We start from the raw sequence: 19,516 nt of genomic DNA, 5'->3' as shown, positions 1-19,516 counted from the left end.
TATTTGTAGTTTCCCATAAACACAGCCCTTCCCTGGCTCGCGCAGGCGTGACCTAGTTAAGGATGGAAGTATCCATGCCCTCTAGGTGCCCAGTCCCCCACACGGCAAAGGGGGGGCAGCTGGGCACCTCTGGCTTGCACCAGCTACACTGGGGCTTTGTTTCCTCCAAGAGAATTCCACCTATCGCAAAGCCAGAGAGGTCAGAAGCCTCCGAAAGTCATTCCTGCGGCTCTAAGAGGGGCAGAGTGAGCGAGGAAATGGCGGAATGTTCCCAAATAAATCCCAACTCACCTTCCCAGTTCATCAGTCAGCCACGAGTTCTCTGGGAACCTGCTTCCTTAAAGGAGGTTCCAACAGTCACATAAACATAGATCCTTAAATCACCCCTTTTTAATTTCTGTTTACTGGCTGTAATGTTGGAGATCCAACAGGAAACTACAAAGCCATTTAAGGCAAACTCTGTCTTCATGCTGCTCCAGGCAGTCTTGGGAAAATCGAAGCAAGGATTATGCACTAAAAATATTTATTTCATCTCCACCTCAAAAGTGGCTCTGAAGAGAATCTTAGAAAACTAGTAAATTCACACCTGGCATTTTTGCTTCTGATCCTTGCTGACACTTGCCGCGTACCATCAGCATGTGGCAAATGACGCAGCCTAACTTAATGACCAGAGTAAGAACAAGTGGTAAAATGCTTTCTGAAACCTTGAACCTAGGCACGGAAGTCCCTTCCCAAACGGGCCATCCTTGGTCGGTTTCAGAACACACAGAAATGTTGAGAAACCCTCTCTCAGAAGCATGATTTCTCCCCGACCCACTTTACTCACCATTTCTGGGGCCGCCATCATTAAAAGCAGAAATATTTTCCTTTTTCATTATAAAAGCAAGCGTGATGGTAAGCAGGCTGCCAACAGGTTCTTCCAATCGGGAAATACTTCCCCAAGTCACTCAGCCTTGTCGGCTCAATCATCGCAAATGCAAATGGCATTATCGAGGGCTGCTGTGTAACCCGACCTGGATGAGGCTATCGGGTGGCCGTCGGTGGGATGACTGCAGAGACCAGAGAGGGGAAAATGTGACTTGCCTTTAATTACTAAGCAAGGTAAGCGAACCTTTTCAGAAACTTCACATAAGAGAGTCTTTGGAACACAGATGCTCCTTTTATAAAAGAACAGATAGGTCCTGCCCGGTGCTGAGCCAACACACCAAGAGAGGCAGGCAAAATGCCGGCTCGGGGTGGGGGTGGGGGGGGTTCTCCGTGTGATTGAGTCCAAGCTTAGACTCGCAGCTGCTCTGCAGACAAAGGAGAGAGAGCCCAAAGGTGTTCTCATAGCACTCGATAGAGACTAGAGACGCTTCGCACATTCTGTAAGGGGCCTCTCCGTCCTGAGGGATTTCTGCACACACAACACAGCTTTAAAATGTTCGATCAGGAGAGAGCATAGCCCCGCTGCTGTGGGGACTGAGCCCCTTTGGAAGTCTAGTGGAGTAGAGCTAGAGGCATTCATTGATTCACCAAATATTAATGGGCCATCTGCCATGAGCCAGGCCTTCTAGACTCACAGCAGATGGCAGAGGGGACAAAGCCTTCACCTGTGGTCTCAGGTGATGACAGATGCTAGGAAGAGATGAGGCTGGGAGGGGCTTAGAGAGTGATCAGACAGGGGGTTGGGGAAGACTTCTAGGAAGAAGTGGTATTTCAGGGGAGACCTCAATGATGAGATAAAGTAGGTCTTGTGAGCTAGGAGGGGAGACTGTTTTAAGCCCAGGACCATCAACTCCAAAAGCCTGGAGAATATGAGCTGGAAGTCTTCAAGGAACCCCAAGAAAACCTGTGTGCTTGGAGATCGGCAGGTCATGGAAGGCCTGGACCATTGGAAGAACTCTGATTTGGTTTCCGTGTGATGAAAATCCACCAAAGATCTGAGAAGGGCAAGGTCAGATCTATGCATGTGTACGGAGCATAGGGACAGAGGTGAATTCACAGGAAGCCAGCAGGAAACTACTGAAGACCTGGGCCACCAGGGCAGTGACGTGGACCAGGACTGGTGGTGCAAACGGAGAACAAAAGCAGGTTTGGGGGTTGATTTTAAAGATAGAGTGAGCAGGATTGGCCAATGGCAGCTATAGCCAGAGAGATACATTCAGCCAGTTGTGGTGTGACTCAGTTTTGTTTTCCCACCTCTCAGCACCTGTGCACACACATCTCAATGTCTTTGGATTTAAGACCAGGAATATTTCAAGCTCATACACACCCCTTCACATCTTCGCTAACTACTCTCTCCAGTCCTTGAACAAACGTTTGCCCTCGAAGACAGGGATCGGAGACTTAGAACTTGATTCTTTCTCTGTTTTCACTGGAGTGCTGTAGGCAATGTGCCAACAGAATACCACTCTCAGAGGACAGTCTAGAATGTACACTCATGGTGCCTGGCACAGGGATGAGTGTGTGATGAGGCTCCAGGCGCACGGTTGAGCTGATCATAAACTAAGGTGATGGAACAATACTGAGTAGACAGGTAGAAAACCAGAAACAATCATGAATTCACATATGTTGTATTAATACATTGACAGGTTAACATCTTGGATGTGTGTCAAATGAGGTCGGTTTGCTAGGGTAGAGCAGGGAGATGACCCATGATGATGGCTGAACTTCTATGACCATGTAGTAGCTCTCAGAAAGCTCACCTACAAATTGATTTCATCAATCTCAAAACACAACTTTAAGGAAAGAGAAATCATCGTACCTAGAACTGGCATTCACCAAGATGGTGTCTTGCGTGGTCTTGGTTTGGAGGTACGAGAAGGGGAGGAGACCCCTTGAGGGGTCCTCTAGGAGCTGTGAAGTTTTCGTAACCATTGGCACACAGCTTGAGTTCCAAGCATTGTATCAGTTTCCACCTTTTTATTTATTTTTTTTTTTTTTAATTTGAGAGAGGAGAGAGGATATGAGCAGAGTAAGGGGCAGGGAGTAAAAGAGGCTGATGGTGGGCTCCATCCCAGGACCCTGGGATCATGACCTGAGCTGAAGGTGATGCTCAACCAACCGAGCCACCCAGGACACCCTCAGTCTCCACCTGGATCCCATTGTTGAGAGAAGGAGGCTTTAGGAGTCAGCCCCAAGAAGTGTCTATCAAGAAGGTTTCGTCTTTCCACTACTCGTCTTGGAAGATAAGTTTTCAAGCTGAGGAAAAGGGATGAGGCTAGATTGGTCATTTCCTGGCTTACATAAATAAGATTTTTTTTTAAAAAAGAGAGAGAAATTTGTATTTTATTATGTTATAAAGACAATTGCTCAGAAAGTGTTTTACTATTGAGAAAAGAAAAATATGTTTGAGTGGAGGCTATATTCCAGACCCCAAATCTACTTTTTTTTTCCTTCTGGTCACAGACTTTTTCTACTTTGAGGCTTTCAAATTTGAGCTATTTGATTATGAAATTATTTCATCTTTTTAATTCCTCAAAGAAGAAGGATATTCAAAAACATAATTAACTTATGTTTAAAGATAAAATATTGAAAGATTTTCCTCTGAAATGCAGAACAGCACAGGGAGATGCCCTGTACAGAAAAATACCATATCTATTCAACAATTGGGGTCCAAGCCAGTGCAATAAAAGAAGAAGAGGAAAAGGAAGAGGAAGAAGAAGGAGAAAGAAGGAAAAATAAAGAAGAGGAGGAAGAGAAAAAAAGAAGATAAGAAAAGGGAAAAAAGAAAACTAGAAAAGAAAAAGAGAAATAAAAAGAAATTTTAAAAGTAAAGAATATGTACTGGTAAGAAAGAAATAACTGTATTATTCATCGACACAACTCCTTTTGTACATAGAATATTTTTAAAATTCTAGAGATTAGTTACTGGAATTAATAAGTAAGCCCAACAAGACATTTGGATGTAAATTAAATTAAAACAATGTGAAATCAATAGTATTTTGAATCACCAGCAACAAAGAGTATGAGTATGAAATTGAAAAAAAATAATTTACCGTGACATTGAAAATGATCAAATACTTCAGAATAATCTAACTAATATTGCAAGACCTCTACACAGAAAATTACACAACGGAATTGAAAGAAAATCTGATAACTCTATTCCAGGAAATTTAACAATTTAGATGAAATGATAAAGTTCCTTGAAAAACAACTTAATGAAACCAATGCAAGAAGAATATCCTTGTATCTATTAAATAAATTAAATCCATAATTTAAACCTTTCTAAAAAAAATTCTAGGCCCAGGTGACTTTACTGATACATCTTTTCAAACATTTAAGAAGTTACACCCGTCTTACAAAAACTCAGAGAATCAGGAAAGAGGAAATATTTCCCAACTCATGTATGAGGCCAGAATAACACTGACACTTAGGACAACCAACTGTCCTCATCTGCTAGGGATTGAGGTGGGATTTCCTAGAATGGGAACTTTCAGTGTTGTGACCAGGAACTCTTCGGATTATCGGAAGGAGTTGATCACTCTATTGCCACCAAAACCTGACAAGGAAATTATAAGAATGGAAAAGAACAGGCCATGCTAATTAACAAGCACAGAAGCCAAAAATTCTAAATGAAGTATTAACAAATTGATTAATATCTACAAAGGATAACATGATCAAAGCTTTATCTTAGAAACCAAGGTTGATTTAACTTTCCAAGTTCAATTGGAATAAGCTACCTCATTCACTGAATAAAAAAGAAAAACAACATTATCATCTCAACAGATGCAGAAAAAGCTTTTGATAAAATTCAGTACCTGTTTTAATGATTTTTTTTAAAAAATCTCAGTGAATTAGGAGTGAAAAAAATTATTTAATATAATAAGGGGTACTTACCCTAAACTTATATTCAGCATGTCACTAGAGGTCTTTGCCACAGTGATATGGCATGGAGAGGAAAAAAAGTTTATAAATATTAAAAAGGAAGGGGGAAACTGGCATTCTTTGAAGATGACATAACTAAGTACCTAAAAAATCAAAAAGAATCTACAAAATATTAGAATTAATAAGTGATCTTGGCCAAATTGTTGGATATGATGTCAATATATGAGAATCAATAATATTTCTATATACTGACAACAAATGGAAATAGGAATTTTTTTAAACTATAGCAACACATAGGAATAAACTTAGTGACAGAAGTACAAGACCCTGAAGCCACAAAACACTACTAAGAGAAAGTAAATAGAGAGATATACCATATTCATGGAATGGAAGAATCAATATTGTTAAAACTGACCTATAGATTCAACATAATCCCCCCAAAACCCCAGCAGGCCTATTTTTGTTGAAAATCAGCATACTGTTTTTATTGTTCTTAGTATTCCTTCCCTTTCCTTTGTAATATAAATTTTATTGAGGTTTAATTTACACACCCAGTCTGAGGGTTTGGTCCAGTCGGTCTTGAAGACCTACACATCCTTATCAGGATAGAGGACATTTCCATCACCCCCAAAACTCCCTCAGACCCTCACCTTGGGCAACCACTTATCTGTTTCCTGTCCCTATAGTTCAGTTTTACCTGGTTTTAGAGTTTCATTTAAGTAGAATCATACGGTATATATGATCTTGAATCTGGCTTCTTTAAATCAAAACAATGTTGTTTGGAATTCATCGTGTTCTCTCACGAGACAGAAGCGTGTTGTTACTATTGACAAGTGTTACTCGTGGACCGAAGATGCCATAACTTACGTAGGCATTCAGTAGTGGATGGATTTCTGGATTCCTTCTAGTTTGGGTCTACCGTGAATGAGTAGTAGTGTGGGCCATCGTGGACATTCACATAAAGTCTTCATGTGGTCCCATCTTTTCACCTCCCCTTGGTAGATAGCTAAATTTGTAGGTTTGTCATGGAGCAAATGTATGTGGAACTGTATGAGGAATGGTCCAAACGTTTTCCAAAATGCTGGGACAATGCCTAAGAGCTCCAAGCATTCCACAGCCTTGTCAAAATGTAGTCTTGTCGATCTCTCCAACTTTTGCTCTTCTGGTTAAGCGTGTTGGAGCTCTGGAATGCAAACCCCATGTGGGAACGGGGCTGGGGGATGCCATACCCCAGCACCCTGCAAAGAGAATTCTGTAAAACCAACATCTCATGCAAACAGGATATTAGCTATTGTCAGAAAGATCAAAAGGGCTTGAGGTTTTTCTTCACACTCTCAGGAAGCCTTGCCTGTCTCACTCTCTCTGGCTTTATCTATTCATTTCTGTCCGCAGGCAGGAAGAGATGGCAGCTGCGGAGACTCAGCTCTACGCCAAGGTCTCCAACAAGCACAAGGGCCGCGGCACCACCTCACTCCTGGACCCCCTCCTGGGAATGGGCTTCCCGGCACACACAGCGTGAGTACTGTCCTGGGGCCACAGGCCCCAGGGGGTGTGTCCTAGGCCCCCAACCCTTCTGGCCTTTGTCGCACAACTGCAGGGAGCTCAGGGTGCTTGCTTCCTGCCCAAAGAGTGCACCTTGCAGGGCGAGATACTGTCTCAAAATAGGGCCCTTTTCTGCAAACGACATGATCTGGACCTTTACAGACAAGCTCTGCTGGCTGGCATGTCGAAGGACCCTGAAATATAAAAAAATTGGGAGTCAGGTATTACTGGGGCACCTCCATTTTTCCGGGTTTGGAGGAGTGTGGGCCTAGTTGTGCCCTCTCTGAGATGACACTACAAGGGTTTTGACTCCCCATTGAAGGGAGCTGTTGAGAGAACCCCAACAAGGACGTATTGCTAAACGGTGCAGGGCAACCTTCATCTACAGGGAAAAATTTCTTCAATGTCTGGTCAGTGAAAGAGATGGTTAGAAAGTGAGGAAACAGCATTGACTCGATGCTGCTTACCCAAGGAGAAGGTCCCCACATGGAACACTTTAACCTTAAGAGCCACCCTGTCAGATAGAGAAGTGCCTAAAAGCAATGAGCTATGATAAAGGCCTGGGGTACTAAGTTTTTACAGGCTTATTCACATGGGGAAATGCATCAGAAGACCCGTTAAGGGGCACTAGACTAAGCGTCTAGTCTTCAGCTCAGGTTATGATCCTGGGGTCCTGGGACTGGCCTCCCTGCCCCGCGGGGGGCCTACTTCTCCCTCTCTCTCTCTGCCACTCCCCCTGTTTCTGCTCTCTCTGTCTCTCTGTCAAAGGAATAAATAAATTCTCAAAAAAAATTTAAAAAACTAAAAAAAAAAAAGTACCTGTAAGTAACTTTGGACTGGGGAGGGGACCAAAGGTTCCTTAAACATTAAAACAAAGCCTGAGCAAATTGGCCAAAATCACTTGGGAGCTACACTCCTTGCTTTTCTAACCTAAATCAGAACTTTGTCGCCTTTATGCTAATGATAAACCAGGGATCTTTGACATAAGCCATGGAACCATGCGCCAGCCCCAGCCTGGGCAACTTCCCTCGGGTGCAGCCGGGGACATGGAGGCCCAAGAGCACAGGCAGTGGGGGGAGGCAGGACCCCACTCTCAGCCCCTCTAAAGCCCATGCTTTACTATGCTACTATAGCTGGAGACAGACTCAGAATCCCTCGAACTGAAACCAAGGTCATCCGTGTCCACCAGCAGCAGCACGGGGCCTTGCCATGTTGTTTTGCTCGTTGACTCCAGAGACTTCCGGGCTCTATTCCCGAGTGAGCTGCCTTAGTGAGCTGGCGTCCGTTCTGTCCAATTGGTCCCATTCAGCTAAACTTAATTCAGCACGTGTACGTCCTGGGTAACCGTGATGGGCACAGCTCTGCTGGGCCTCGGGGACTGTGCGGGCTGGTGGAGGGACAAACAGACACAGGTCTGTAGAGGTGAACCACGGTGCCCGGACATGCAGTGGGGAAACAGGGTGGGCTGCCCCGTCCACCTCCCTGGCAGGTTTGGGGAAGTTATCCCGGAGGAAGGACATCTGAGCCAGCTTGGGAAAATCCGTGCCATTTCTCTAGGGGTGTGTTGGCACATGGCTGCCTTTTGTCAAGGAGGTACGTGTGCAAGCTGGGGATGCAGCCCCACACGGCCACCTTCTGGACCTGAGAGTGGGTTCACCTGGCTTCGGGGCGGGGTGCAGGGGCTGGCCGAGGAGGCAGGATTGCCAGCAAGGTTGGAGCTGGTGCCCAGAACTGAAGGCGGGAGCGCCTGAGTGGGGAGGAATGAGCAGGTGTGCATTTTCAGAAACCACAGTGATGCCACACGGAGACAGAGGCCCGGGCAGGGCATCCAGCTGCAAAGTCCAGCCGTCCGGGCCCTCATGGGGGCCCCCCCAAAGGTCCCCTGTGCTGCAGGGCCTCCCCTGCCTCTCCCGTGCTTTCCCAAAGACGGAAGGCAGATAGATCTCTGAATGCTCCTCTCATCTCCTGCAGGCTGAAGGCGTTGGCAGCTACGGGAAGAAAGACAGCGGAGGAGGCATGTGATTGGTGAGTAGGGCTGTCTCTGCAGACCCGCTGAGTACTTGGCTTTGAAAGCTCTGTAGGGTGGACACGGGGAAGTGCCCCACACACACCAGGTGGCCAGGGACGGAGTCCCTGCTTATCCACCCAGAGCCAGAGAAAAGGAGAAAAGAATCAGCGTTTAAAATAGCAAACAGTGGAGAAAGATTGAAATTTGAACAAGCCTTTCTTCACCTTAAAATTCAAGTTGACCCAAATGTGACGATCAAAGAAGAATGACGTCCACGTAATCTGTTGGGTAAATAGGGAAGATACAAAATAGAGGTCCCCACTCTCTCAGGCCACCTCTGATGGGGAGAGAGTTTGCTGCTGGTCCTGGATGCCCCCTGAGGCATCAGGGGCCAGGGAGTGGGGCCCGGGGGAGGAACTTGGGGTTCCAGGGGGCTCTGCCGTCAACCAGTTATGCACTCGGAAAGCCGCGCACTGCTTCAGGCCTCGGCTTTCTGCTCTGGGAGAGCAGGTGCCCTGTTCTCTAGCACCCAGCCTCCTCTGAATGTGCCACGATGCTCTCATTCTGCCCCAAGGCGGGAAGTCCCCTCACGCTCTGTTCTGGAAAATCTCAGTAAAAATCAAGCAGTAAATACCAGGTCTCTGCTAGCTGGGTGCCCTCCCAGAGCAGGACGGCAAATGCCGACAGTGGGTCTCTGAGTGGCCAGTATGTCCTCACTGGGAGCCCCCCTTGTCCCCCCAAAATTCTACACCAAGGGCAAATGATGTAACCCCTTTGCCAGACAAAGGGAAGCACCCAGGGTCCTCTGGGCTAGGCTAACTCTAAAGTCGGGTGTTAAATTTGAATTTCAAACGAAACTGACTGCCTCAAGGGCCATAGTGACTTCCTGCAGGTTGCAATTCAGCCAAGAGGACCGCAAGTCCCACTGAGACTTGGGGAGACAGTGGGGTCCCCTAGGCTCTACCGGAGTGGGCCGACCTTAGCTAACCCGGGAAGTGCCGTTTCAGATACCATTAAAAATGAAAGGCAGCTTCAAGGGTCCGCATGGGTGAGCAGAAGGGGGGGGGGGGTCTCTCCTTGTCCTGGCTGCGGGCTCAGGGTGCACCAATGTTGCCACCCACCATGGACTTCCACGTCCATGTCCGTGTCCAGGCTCACATCCGTGTCCAGGTCCATGCCTTGGAAACATAGAAAGGGCCCAAGAAACATGAACAAAGATCTTGATTACTGTGAAATGAAACTGTTCACCGGGAAGCCAGCGGAGGCGTCCAGGAGTGGAACAGAGGAGGGAAACACCACCGGCGTGACGAGTGTGCACGGCCCTCAGAAGGGTCGTACTGACACGCCCAACCCTGCGCCTGCCCACGGACAGGGACAAATCACAATAACACGGTGTGGACTAAAAACAACGCGACCCGCAGAATAATTTAAACCGTCACTTATGATTATAAAAAACACACGCGCATGTTGTCTGCATGTTGGTTACTTAAGTTTCTGGAAGGAAAAGTGAACAGTGAAGGAGGCATCTGCGCAGGACGGGGGGCGGAGCGTCCCCGTTGGTGTTTTGCTCCTGAGGAGATCCCATGGGTGCCTGGCATCTGTTTCCCCAAGGGCCACGTCCCGCCCACTGAACTCAATATTGCATCTCGGGCCTTTCTCTGCATCACGAGAAATTCTTTAAAACCGTGACTCCCGATGAATAACCCCAACATAAAATACCTCGCCCGGGCGGTGTGAGTTGCTTTCCCCTTCAGAGAAGTTTCTGGAAGTAGAATTGTCAGCTCAAATGGGATGGGCCTTTGAAGGCTCTTGGTGCGGCCTGACAGTCTGATTTTTACAGACGTTCTACAGAGCCACTGCCCCTTTGACACGGGGAGCAGAACCTTCTTCCCTTCAAAAATGTGTTAATTTGACAAATGAGGAAACAACGCCTTATGGTTGTCTTAATTCTTGTTTCTGTTATCGGTGAGAATGAACTTGAATTTGGGGTTGTATATCATTTCTCCTTGTCCTTAAAATAACCTTCCGAATTCAAAGAAAGTATAGAATAGCCACCTACATTTTGTCTAGTTGTGTTTTGGTGGGGGGGTTTGGTGGTTTTGACTTCTATACTCAATTTGAAGTGGGATGGAATGAAATGTGAATGTTTTCTACAAGTTTTCTGGCCCCCAGAACTGAAGACCAGGCCAACTTCTCTCAGTCTTGGTCTCTGGCCAGGAATCAGACCAACGTGGGGCAGAGCCAGGGGTGAGGGGACCTGGTGCCACTCTGCGGCCACACCAGCCCTGGGCGCCCTGAGCCTCGCCGAGAGGGGCTGGCGGTGAGTTTGTGCAGCGTGGACGTGGCTGGCACTGAGTGGCCGCGCTCCCCACGTGGGGCGATCGTCCCGCCGTCACGGCAGCGGGCGTGAGCTCCCTGCTCTCTTGCAGGCTACGTTGTCATCGCAACGACCCATCTCTGGACGACCCCATCCCCCAGGAGTACGCCCTCTTCCTCTGCCCCACGGGATCCCTGCTGGAAAAGCTGCAGGAGTTCTGGAGGGAGAGCAAGCGTCAGTGCACAAAGAATCGAGCCCACGAGGTCTTCCCTCACATAACGCTCTGTGACTTCTTCACGGTGAGTCGGCCCCACGTGCCTTCAATGCCCCTTAACACACCACTGGGGGCAGCTCCCTGTGACATCTAAGCGCTGCTGGAAGTCACTCAGGGCAGCCCCATGATCTATTTCCACGGGGTGGCCCGCAGCTGTCACACTTGCTGGCCCCTTCGTGTGGGACACCCTCCACTCTTCTCATCTGGGCAACTCCTACGCATTCCTCAAAGTCCTGCTCACTTAACCCCTCCCTCTGTTGAGTCTTGTCCTGCTCCCCAGGCAGAAGGGGCCACCGCCCTCTGTGCACCCACCATCATGTTGTTTGTGTCTGTAGTGGCACTGTCCACGTGCTGTGACAATGTGTCTGGTGCTACCCTGCACCCCATACGAGACTGAATCCCTCAAGAGAAGGTAGATGCCTCCCTCCTCTTTGTAGCCTGAGCCTAGCACAGTGCCTCAGAGCAGGTGTTTCGGAGATGTGTGATAATGACCTGAAGAATAGTGCTGCTGGCCCTTTCCAAAGGTCACAAACACGGGACTCTTCCCTGCTTCAGGGACCAGCCCTGGTCGAGAAGTCAGTCAAACAGGCAGCCTCACAGGGTCCAGGGAATGTGAGGAGGACCTGGGCCCGCTCAGAAGAGAAGAAGCAGGCAGGAGAGGGAGGGAGGCAGGGAGGGACAGGCAGCCACTTCCTCTGCAGCTCCCCACCGGAGGAATGTGGGGACACTCCGTGGCCGGCCCCCCTCTGCTGTCAGCCAGCTCCACCCCTTTCAGGGGTCCCACCAGGACCTGAAGAGCGCCCCGTCCCCAACTCCACAGCGTGCATGGGAGGGGGCTACAAGCCTCTGCAGGAGACCTTCCCGGCAGGTGCCCCGGGAGCCTGTGCGCCATCCCCATCTGCCAGGGGCTGCAGGGAGGGTCCCAAGGCACAGAACCTCTGGAGCTAAACCAGGGAAGTCTCGGGCAAACCAGCGTGAGTTGGTCTCCCTCCTTTGCCAGTGACAGCGTTTGTCAGTCAGAGTCCTTCCTGGCATGTCCTGGGTAGCTCGTCAGGGAAAGGAAGGCAGCCCAGCCGGTGAGGAAAGTAACCTTAGAAACGGGCGCGATTCGTCACGGCAGCCAGGGCTCCAGCCGGCCTGCCGGCTCCTCTTCCCGACCCCCGGGGACGCATGCCCAGCACGCACATATCCTCACAGACACTCAGAGACACACACACCACGTGACACACGCAGACACAGACTTAGACACACACACGCCCCTTCCTTCTGTGTCAGCCGCCCCGCCGACCCCCAGCCTGGGCCGGCCCGCCCTCCTTTCTGCAGAAGAATGACAGGGGACCGAGCGTCTCTCTCCGGTGCCGTGAAAGGACAATGTTCAGCCCCACCCCGCGGCTCTGCTCGTACCAACTCTGGGCTTCCAGACCACTTACCGGAGACCCAGAGGCGCAAGGTGGACAGACAGTGACTTATTCACGTTATGCCTCCCGGGTGTCTCGCACTTTCCCAGGCCCTGCAAGGGCCTCAAAGATGCAACAGACAGACAAACAGAGTGAGCTGCTAGTCAGAAGGGGACATAAAAATGCACATTACACTCTATGCATATTAATGCATATAATGCATCTTGAAACCATAATGCGGTTGGGTCCTCGGAGGAGGAAAGGAGCTGTGAGAAATTTGGAGGGAGCCCACTGCTGGGCAGAGCAGAGCTCAGGCTGATTTCCTGTGGGGAGGGGGCGGGGGGCAGGCAGGGGAAGGGTCTGGGTTTCACTGTGGTTTCACTGTGGTCCCATGTGATCGTGTGGCTCTTCCCCACGGAGGACGGTCTTCAAGCCCAGGAAGTGGCTTGGGCAGCGCTGAGCCCCGGAACCAGGAGGGCGAGACGGTGTGAGTGGGGAAGCGCACCGAGGGCACCAACTGTGTCCACGGCCCTGCAGGCAGGCTGAGCAGTGTAGGTAGCCCTCTGCAGGCCACAGGGGAGCGCCTGCTGCCTCGGGGCGGAGGGTGGCACGGCATTAGGTAACATGGTCAGGCAGAAGTGTGTGCAGGCAACTGGGGGGCAGTGGGGAGACTGGGTCGGAGCCCATGTTAGTCACAGCCCCCCCAAGAAGCAGACCCCAAGGTGGAATTAGAAGTGCAAGAGGTTTATTTGGGAGAAACACCTGTGAATGGCAAAGAAGAAAGGGACAGGCCGGAGAAGGGAGGGGGACTGGGCGGCTCCAAGAAGGACAGCGGGCTGACAGGGAGCCTGGGAGCCCGGACCACTTCCAAGGAAACCACATCAGGGGCAGTGACTGGCTTTGTCACGGTGGGATTGTGGCCACATGCCAGGGACTTTGGCCACCGTCCTCCTCACTGTGAGCTCTGGGCAGTGCATGAGTACGGCTGCCTCTGAGTCTACAGGAAACCTCCAGAAGCCGAATGATGCAACACTGACCACAACTGTGGGTTGGGTTGACATTACATGGAGGAACGGGAGGTAGCTATGGTGACAAGGGACTTCCAACCCAGACACTTAAAAGATACTCCATTCCAAAAGGAATTTTGCCCTCAATCTCTAAGGAACAGGGCCAGGTGATAGAACAAATCCATAACCCCAGTCCGTAACGTGAGGAGAGAACAGAGTCCAGCATCGCCCCCAGAAATAGGCTTGGTTGGCTGCACGATTTTTCTTAACCAAGTTCATAGTTGACCTTCTGACAAGAGGCGAGAAAACACACCCTCTGTCTCCTCTCCCTCAGTGCGAAGACCACAAGGTCGAGTGTCTGTATGAGGCTCTGAAGAGAGCTGGGGACAGGATCCTGGGTTCCTTCCCCTCGGTGGTCCCTCTGGTCCTGCACTCTTCCATCAGCTATCTGGGCTTCTTCGTGAACGACAGCCCCGCAGACGTCATCCGGGAACTCGCCCTGACGTTCGCCGCGGAAGCCTCTGTCTTAGCAGGTAGGCGGTCCTGGCCAGTTGCCCGCGAAGGGCGCGGATAATAGGGACTGACCGCTCTGTGTCTGGGGCCGCGCTTGCTCCTGGGGTACGGTGGGTCGGCCGCGCGGAGCGGGGTGCAGGCTGCTCCTTACTTACTTCAGAGAGCAGATCCTGAGGACCCGCGGTCCCTTTTTTCTCTAGGTGGGAATACCTTTGTTTGCATCGATGTGGTTTCTCTGAGCACTTGGCGCGTTCCAGCTGCCCAGGGAAACGGTCCCAGGAGGGGACGTTGCGTGGCCGCGTGAAGGCCGTGGGTTACAGGCTGGTGCCCATGTTGGGGGAGGGGGGCTACCCAGCTGTAGGCCCACTTTGGGCAGATCCCCTCCTGGGGTCAGCGCTGTGTCTAAAACCAAGCCCTAGCTGGGTTTTGTTGCTGTTTTAGAAAGGAGCATGCCCTTCTCTTGTTGGCCTCTCGGGGAAGGACTGTCCGGACTCCCTCTGAGCGTCTGCAAATCTCCCTTCCCCCCAGCACCTGCGCTGATCTGGAGATGGGCTCCAGCTGGGGTCGGTGGGAGGGACTCTGGACTTCCTCCCGGGTCTCTGGTCGGCGCTGGGCCTTCATCGAGCCTCATCAGCTCCATGGCTTGTTCTTGTTTCCCTGCAAATTGATGAGGGCTCTGACCCTTCCAGCATCAAGCCTGTTTCTGTGGCCCTTCCCCATCGGTCCTGGCACGGGGAAGGCACTCAGGGCTGTGACTCCAAGGACCCCGGCAGGGAGACCGCACACTGCCCTCTGCAGGTGTCCAGCGGCCCCGTTCTCAGATGCGCCTGGTCACGGATCTGGCCACATCGGGAGGTCACTGAACCCCGGCTTTCCGCTTGGAGGCTGGCCTCTGGCCTCTGGGGTCCTACTTCCTGGGTGATAATTGGCTTACCATGTGTCTTTGCATATCGGTGTCCTTTATACGAACAGGAGTCGAGCGGTGGCTCTTTAATCTCCTTGCTCCCAAAGGACAACGTGGTCTCCGCGTGTCCTGTCAGCCCCTGGCCACGGAGCGGGCACGCCACCTCTCTTGATGTCTCACACCCCCCCAACAGAGGTCTCATGGGCCCCGTTTTAAAAGTGAAGAGACAGAGGCCTATGAAGAGTAGCCTGCCCAAGGTCACTGTCATGGAGTGAAAGGGACCCTAAAGTTCCCATCCCCCCAGAACCGTAGAGAAGGACTTTATTGGGCATCGGGGTCTCTGCAGATGCAATTAGTTAAGAAGAGGCCAGACTGGACTCAGGTAGGCCCCCCCTTCAGTGACCGGTGTCCCTCTAAGAGAGGACAGGACACCCAGAGAACCGGGAGGAGGCCGCGGGCGAGGAAGGCAGAGATGTGGGGACGCAGCCACAAGCCAAGGAGCGCCAGGAGCCCTGGGAACCCGATGCAGCAGGAGGGACCCTGCCCAGAGCCTTCAGAGGGAGGCAGGGCTGCCCACCCCTGGGTTTCAGACTTCTGGACTCCAGGCTGTGAAAGAGCATGTTTCTGTTGGTTCAAACCCCGCAGCCCGAGGCCATTTGTGAAAACAGGCCCAGGGGACCGCGTCCCCTAAGCAGGGGTCAGAGCTGGAACGTGGGTCCAGCCCTGTCTCGCTCGGCCCACCTGGGTTCCGGCTGACGCACCCTGCGCTCCTGCGGAGTGGCTGCAATGGCCCCGTCTCTTGCCCAGGCTCTCCACACCTGTGCCCTGGGCTGGACCCCGCGGGGTGGGGAGCAGCCGTCACCTCCAGCGTGTCCTGCCTCCCTCTAAGGCAAGTGTGTCCTCCCCCGCCACCGCGCCGTCGTCAGTGAAATGCCCCCACAGGCAGGGCCTGCAGAGAGCAGACCAGACAAGGCCCCATTCAGAAGTCGTGCGTGATTCACCCATCACTCAGAGGACAAGCCTGGGTCTTTCCCAGGCCACGCCAACTCACGTGGCAAGGTCATCCTCCCCCCAGTGCTGAAACACCTCAGGAAGGAATTTCCCTACCACCCACCCATGACCTCAGTCTTGGCTTTTCTCCCCAACAGTTTCTCATTTGCCGCTAAAGGCTCATGTAGGGGTGGGAGGCATCGGCGGGGCCACCGGTCTGGGTCCAGGAAGCGACGGCACCAGCGGTGACATTTTCCAGGGGAGATCAGAGCCTGTCTGCTGCTGTGGGTTGCCCAGGGGAGGGGCGCCAGGGGACCAGTATTTACTAAAAGACTCCCAGAGACGGGAATGAAGAGACGGGTTTCAGTGCAGCCCCAGCCGGTGGTGGCCCCTGTCCCCAAACTGTTGCTGTCAGAACGAAAGCTGAGTCAGGCCAGGATGCTCCCAGGGTCACCCACCATCAGTCTACCTGATACCAAGTCTGCGTGCTCCGTTGGTCTCTGCCTCCCGGGAACGTAAAGTCCTTTGTGGTGCGGCTGAAAGCAGATCCTGGGCGACATCAGGGCCCTCGGGAAGCGGGGAGGAGCTGGGGCCCCCAAAATGACCCAGGGCTGGCTACTCCGAGGGCTTCCTGCTTCACCAAAGGGACGGAAATCGTAGCGATCCTGCCATGTTCGACATAGCTGAGTTGCCTGTGATGTTTTCTTCCTGAGATTCCGCGGCCGAACCAAACCCCACTGAGCCTCAGCACCAGCCTGTCGGACCAGGCCGCTGCGTAACGTGCCCATCATGGGGAATGAAGGAGACGCTGTTCACTGTGTCTGCTTTGGTCAACAGTTTGGGCACCGAGCCAGCAAATCCCCAGGCTCCAAACACCCCCAACCCATATATCTACCCCTTCCCTGCCGCTTGTCAGATCTGCAGTACCCAACCATGCCCTCCGTAAGCTGAACTCAGCGGATGGCACATGGAGGGGGCGGGTGGGGATGGTCCTTGCCTTACCAAGAAAGCCCCAGTGCCTGGGGGAGGGAGTGGGCAGAGGCAGGAGGCATCATGCAGAAAGGCTTTGCACCAGCATCCTGGGTGCATGGCCCTCGTGGATGCGTGGCCACCGTGGGAAGGCAGTGCCCACGGTGTGGGTTAAAGCGCCCACCACCCTTGTGTTTACGCGATCTCCCAGACTGCACTGTGAAGCCTTGCACCAAGCAGCTGCATCTGACCTTGGCCCACAAGTTCTACCCCCACCACCAGAGGACGCTGGAGGAGCTGGCCAGAGCCATCCACCCGGGTCACAGCTGCCAGTGGACCGCCGCGCTCTACTCCCGAGATATGCGCTTTGTACACTACCAGGTGAGCAAACCCCGGCCTGGGGGCCTCGGCCAGAGCAGCCCCCGTCGGGCAGTCCTCTCGGGCTGGATCCTCCGTGGAACAAGTGGCCAGTGAAGCCGGCGGAGCACTGACCCCCGGGAGCCCTCCTCTGGAGGTATTTCAGGAAAAGGAAAACCGTCTGTTGTTTTTGTCTTCCTTTTTTTTTTCTTAATCATGTCCCCTTTTGTGCAATGTGGAACTCGCATTCTTTTATATCATTGCAAGACCCCAAGTTGAGTGGCTGACACGGAAAGGAGGCAGTGCTCCGTTTCAGACCCAGGGAATTAGCGTGAATGAACCCAGCACGTTCTCTGTGGGGTGAGAAGCTACAAGTAATCCTGCCGAGGAAGGTAGATGTGAGAGTCGAATTATGCTCTGAGCTCTTTAATATTAGAGATCAGTAGATAGTGATATGAGACAGATGGATGATAGACAGACAGACACCAGAATGCATGTCCGAACCTACCCAAGAATTCTGTGCCACCTTTTAGTATAAATTTTATCTGTCATCGAAAGCCTTGGTGTGCCTTCAAGTTCTTGGCTGAGACGGGAAAACACTTGGTCTTTTCCAGACCCTCAGGGCCCTCTTCCAGTACAAACCTCAGAACGTGGACGAGCTCACACTAAGCCCCGGCGACTACATCTTCGTGGACCCCACTCAGCAGGAGGAAGCCAGTGAGGGCTGGGTGATTGGGATCTCCCAGCGGACGGGCTGCCTGGGCTTCCTGCCTGAGAACTACACAGAGCCAGCCAGCGAGTCTGACACCTGGGTTAAGCACAGGTGAGTGCTACCTGTGGCAGCCGCCCCGACGTCTCTCTCTGAGGTAGTGTCTGAGACCGTCTCTCCCAAAACACGGGCTGCCATATGTGTATGCTTCTGGACCATTCCATCTCTGGTAAAAATCGCCTTCTCCAAGCTGGCAACATTATCCCTGCAGGTAAACAGTTACTATTTTGGCTGATTCACGGTTTTCTGCGGATCGTGTTCGGAAAACATGAATTACTCTATTTGGCTTCTGAGATCATAATCCCAAAACGACTATAAAAGTCACCTCCTTATTATGGACATAAGAGATCACAGAGATCCTAAGCTTGGCTTTATTTATCATTCTGCTCGATGCGTCAGCTGTAAAGTGCTAAAATACGTGGCTGGTCTTCTGTTGGTCTAGGGCAGATGACCGTGCACTTCCCAGCTAAAGCAACGCACATTCGTTTTCTCCTCGTTTTCATGCATCAGGAGTCTGGGCATGGCTTAGCTCTGGGTCTCACAAGGCTGCAGTCAGGTCTGGGCCAGGGCTGGGGTCTCATCTAAGCTCAGGGCCCCCTCCCAAGTTCATGTGGTGTTGGCAGAACTCGTTTCCTAGAAGCCACAGGGCTCCTGGTGGCGCTTCTTCAAGTTCAGCTGGAGAATCGCTTCACTCGAGCTTTTTAGCGTCGTCTAGAGAGGCTGAGTTTGCTCAGAATCGCCAGGTCCTGGTTCCTTTTGTTCAATTTTCTCACATGTGTTACTATGAGCAACAAGAGGAAAACAGGTTATGACTTTAGCGCTGTGCTTGGAAACATTCCTAGCCACAGGACCAACCTCACTGCTGAAAGGTTCTGCTTTCCACCCACAAACTCACTAAAGTTTTCCCCACTATATGGTAAGGTCCCCCTTCCTCCGACTCCCTGTAATATATTCTCCCCAGCACCCACGTTACCTCGAACAGTCGGTCCGAGCCAGTTCCTGTATCGAGTGTCTCAAAATTCTCCCCACCTCCACCCACTGCTCAGTCCCAGAATGGCTCCCATGTTTTAGGGATTTGTCCCAGCAACACCCCACACCCAATACCAGACTCAGGGCCAGTTAAGTTTTACCCAGAGAAGCAGAACAGCAGAATAGTAATTTTTATATATATATATATATATATATATAATATATGTACAAATTTATATATACTATTGTACATATTTTATACATATAGATACATGTATAATATGAATACATCTCTAAAATATATACTATTTTATAGTTAATATACAAAAATGATTTCTTAGTAATACAATAGTTAACGTTCATGTCATGTTACTTACATGGTGATACGTGTGTATATTACACACCACGTGTATATGCATCCATTCAAGGATTTATTACAAGGACGTACCATGTGTGACAGTGGGGACAAGCAGGGAGGGAGGGAGGGGACCCAATGGGTGGAAACCATGATGGTAGAAGAGCTTGTCTCCGCGTGACAGTCGGGAGGGACTCCCCAGGCAGACGGGAGAGCAGATGCAGACACATCAGCTACTTGGAAACTCTGAGGTCAGGGAAGCCCTAAGCCTGTTTTAAAGACCTTCCAACTGGGTAAGTCAGGCCACAGGTGATAACCTTGGGATTAATGTGATCG

General features: G+C 51.2%; 1 protein-coding gene across 2 annotated transcripts in view; it reads left to right on the top strand.

Annotated features, from left to right (window-relative positions):
- Nucleotides 1–851: 851 nt before the first annotated feature.
- The window catches only part of UBASH3A (ubiquitin associated and SH3 domain containing A), a 41,461-nt gene continuing 22,796 nt past the window's right edge, over nt 852–19,516 (top strand). For both annotated transcript variants that reach the window (XM_047719520.1, XM_047719509.1), the window contains exons 1-7: nt 852–1,101; nt 6,202–6,324; nt 8,323–8,376; nt 10,789–10,975; nt 13,689–13,887; nt 16,942–17,111; nt 17,702–17,910. In XM_047719520.1, the coding sequence (XP_047575476.1) occupies nt 6,212–6,324; nt 8,323–8,376; nt 10,789–10,975; nt 13,689–13,887; nt 16,942–17,111; nt 17,702–17,910 (932 nt within the window). In that variant the 5' untranslated portion in view covers nt 852–1,101; nt 6,202–6,211. The remainder of the gene's footprint in view (nt 1,102–6,201; nt 6,325–8,322; nt 8,377–10,788; nt 10,976–13,688; nt 13,888–16,941; nt 17,112–17,701; nt 17,911–19,516) is intronic.

This window comes from Lutra lutra, chromosome 1 (assembly GCF_902655055.1).
Source record: "Lutra lutra chromosome 1, mLutLut1.2, whole genome shotgun sequence".
Taxonomy (NCBI): domain Eukaryota; kingdom Metazoa; phylum Chordata; class Mammalia; order Carnivora; family Mustelidae; genus Lutra; species Lutra lutra.
This window is presented reverse-complemented; position numbering and strand designations above follow the sequence as displayed.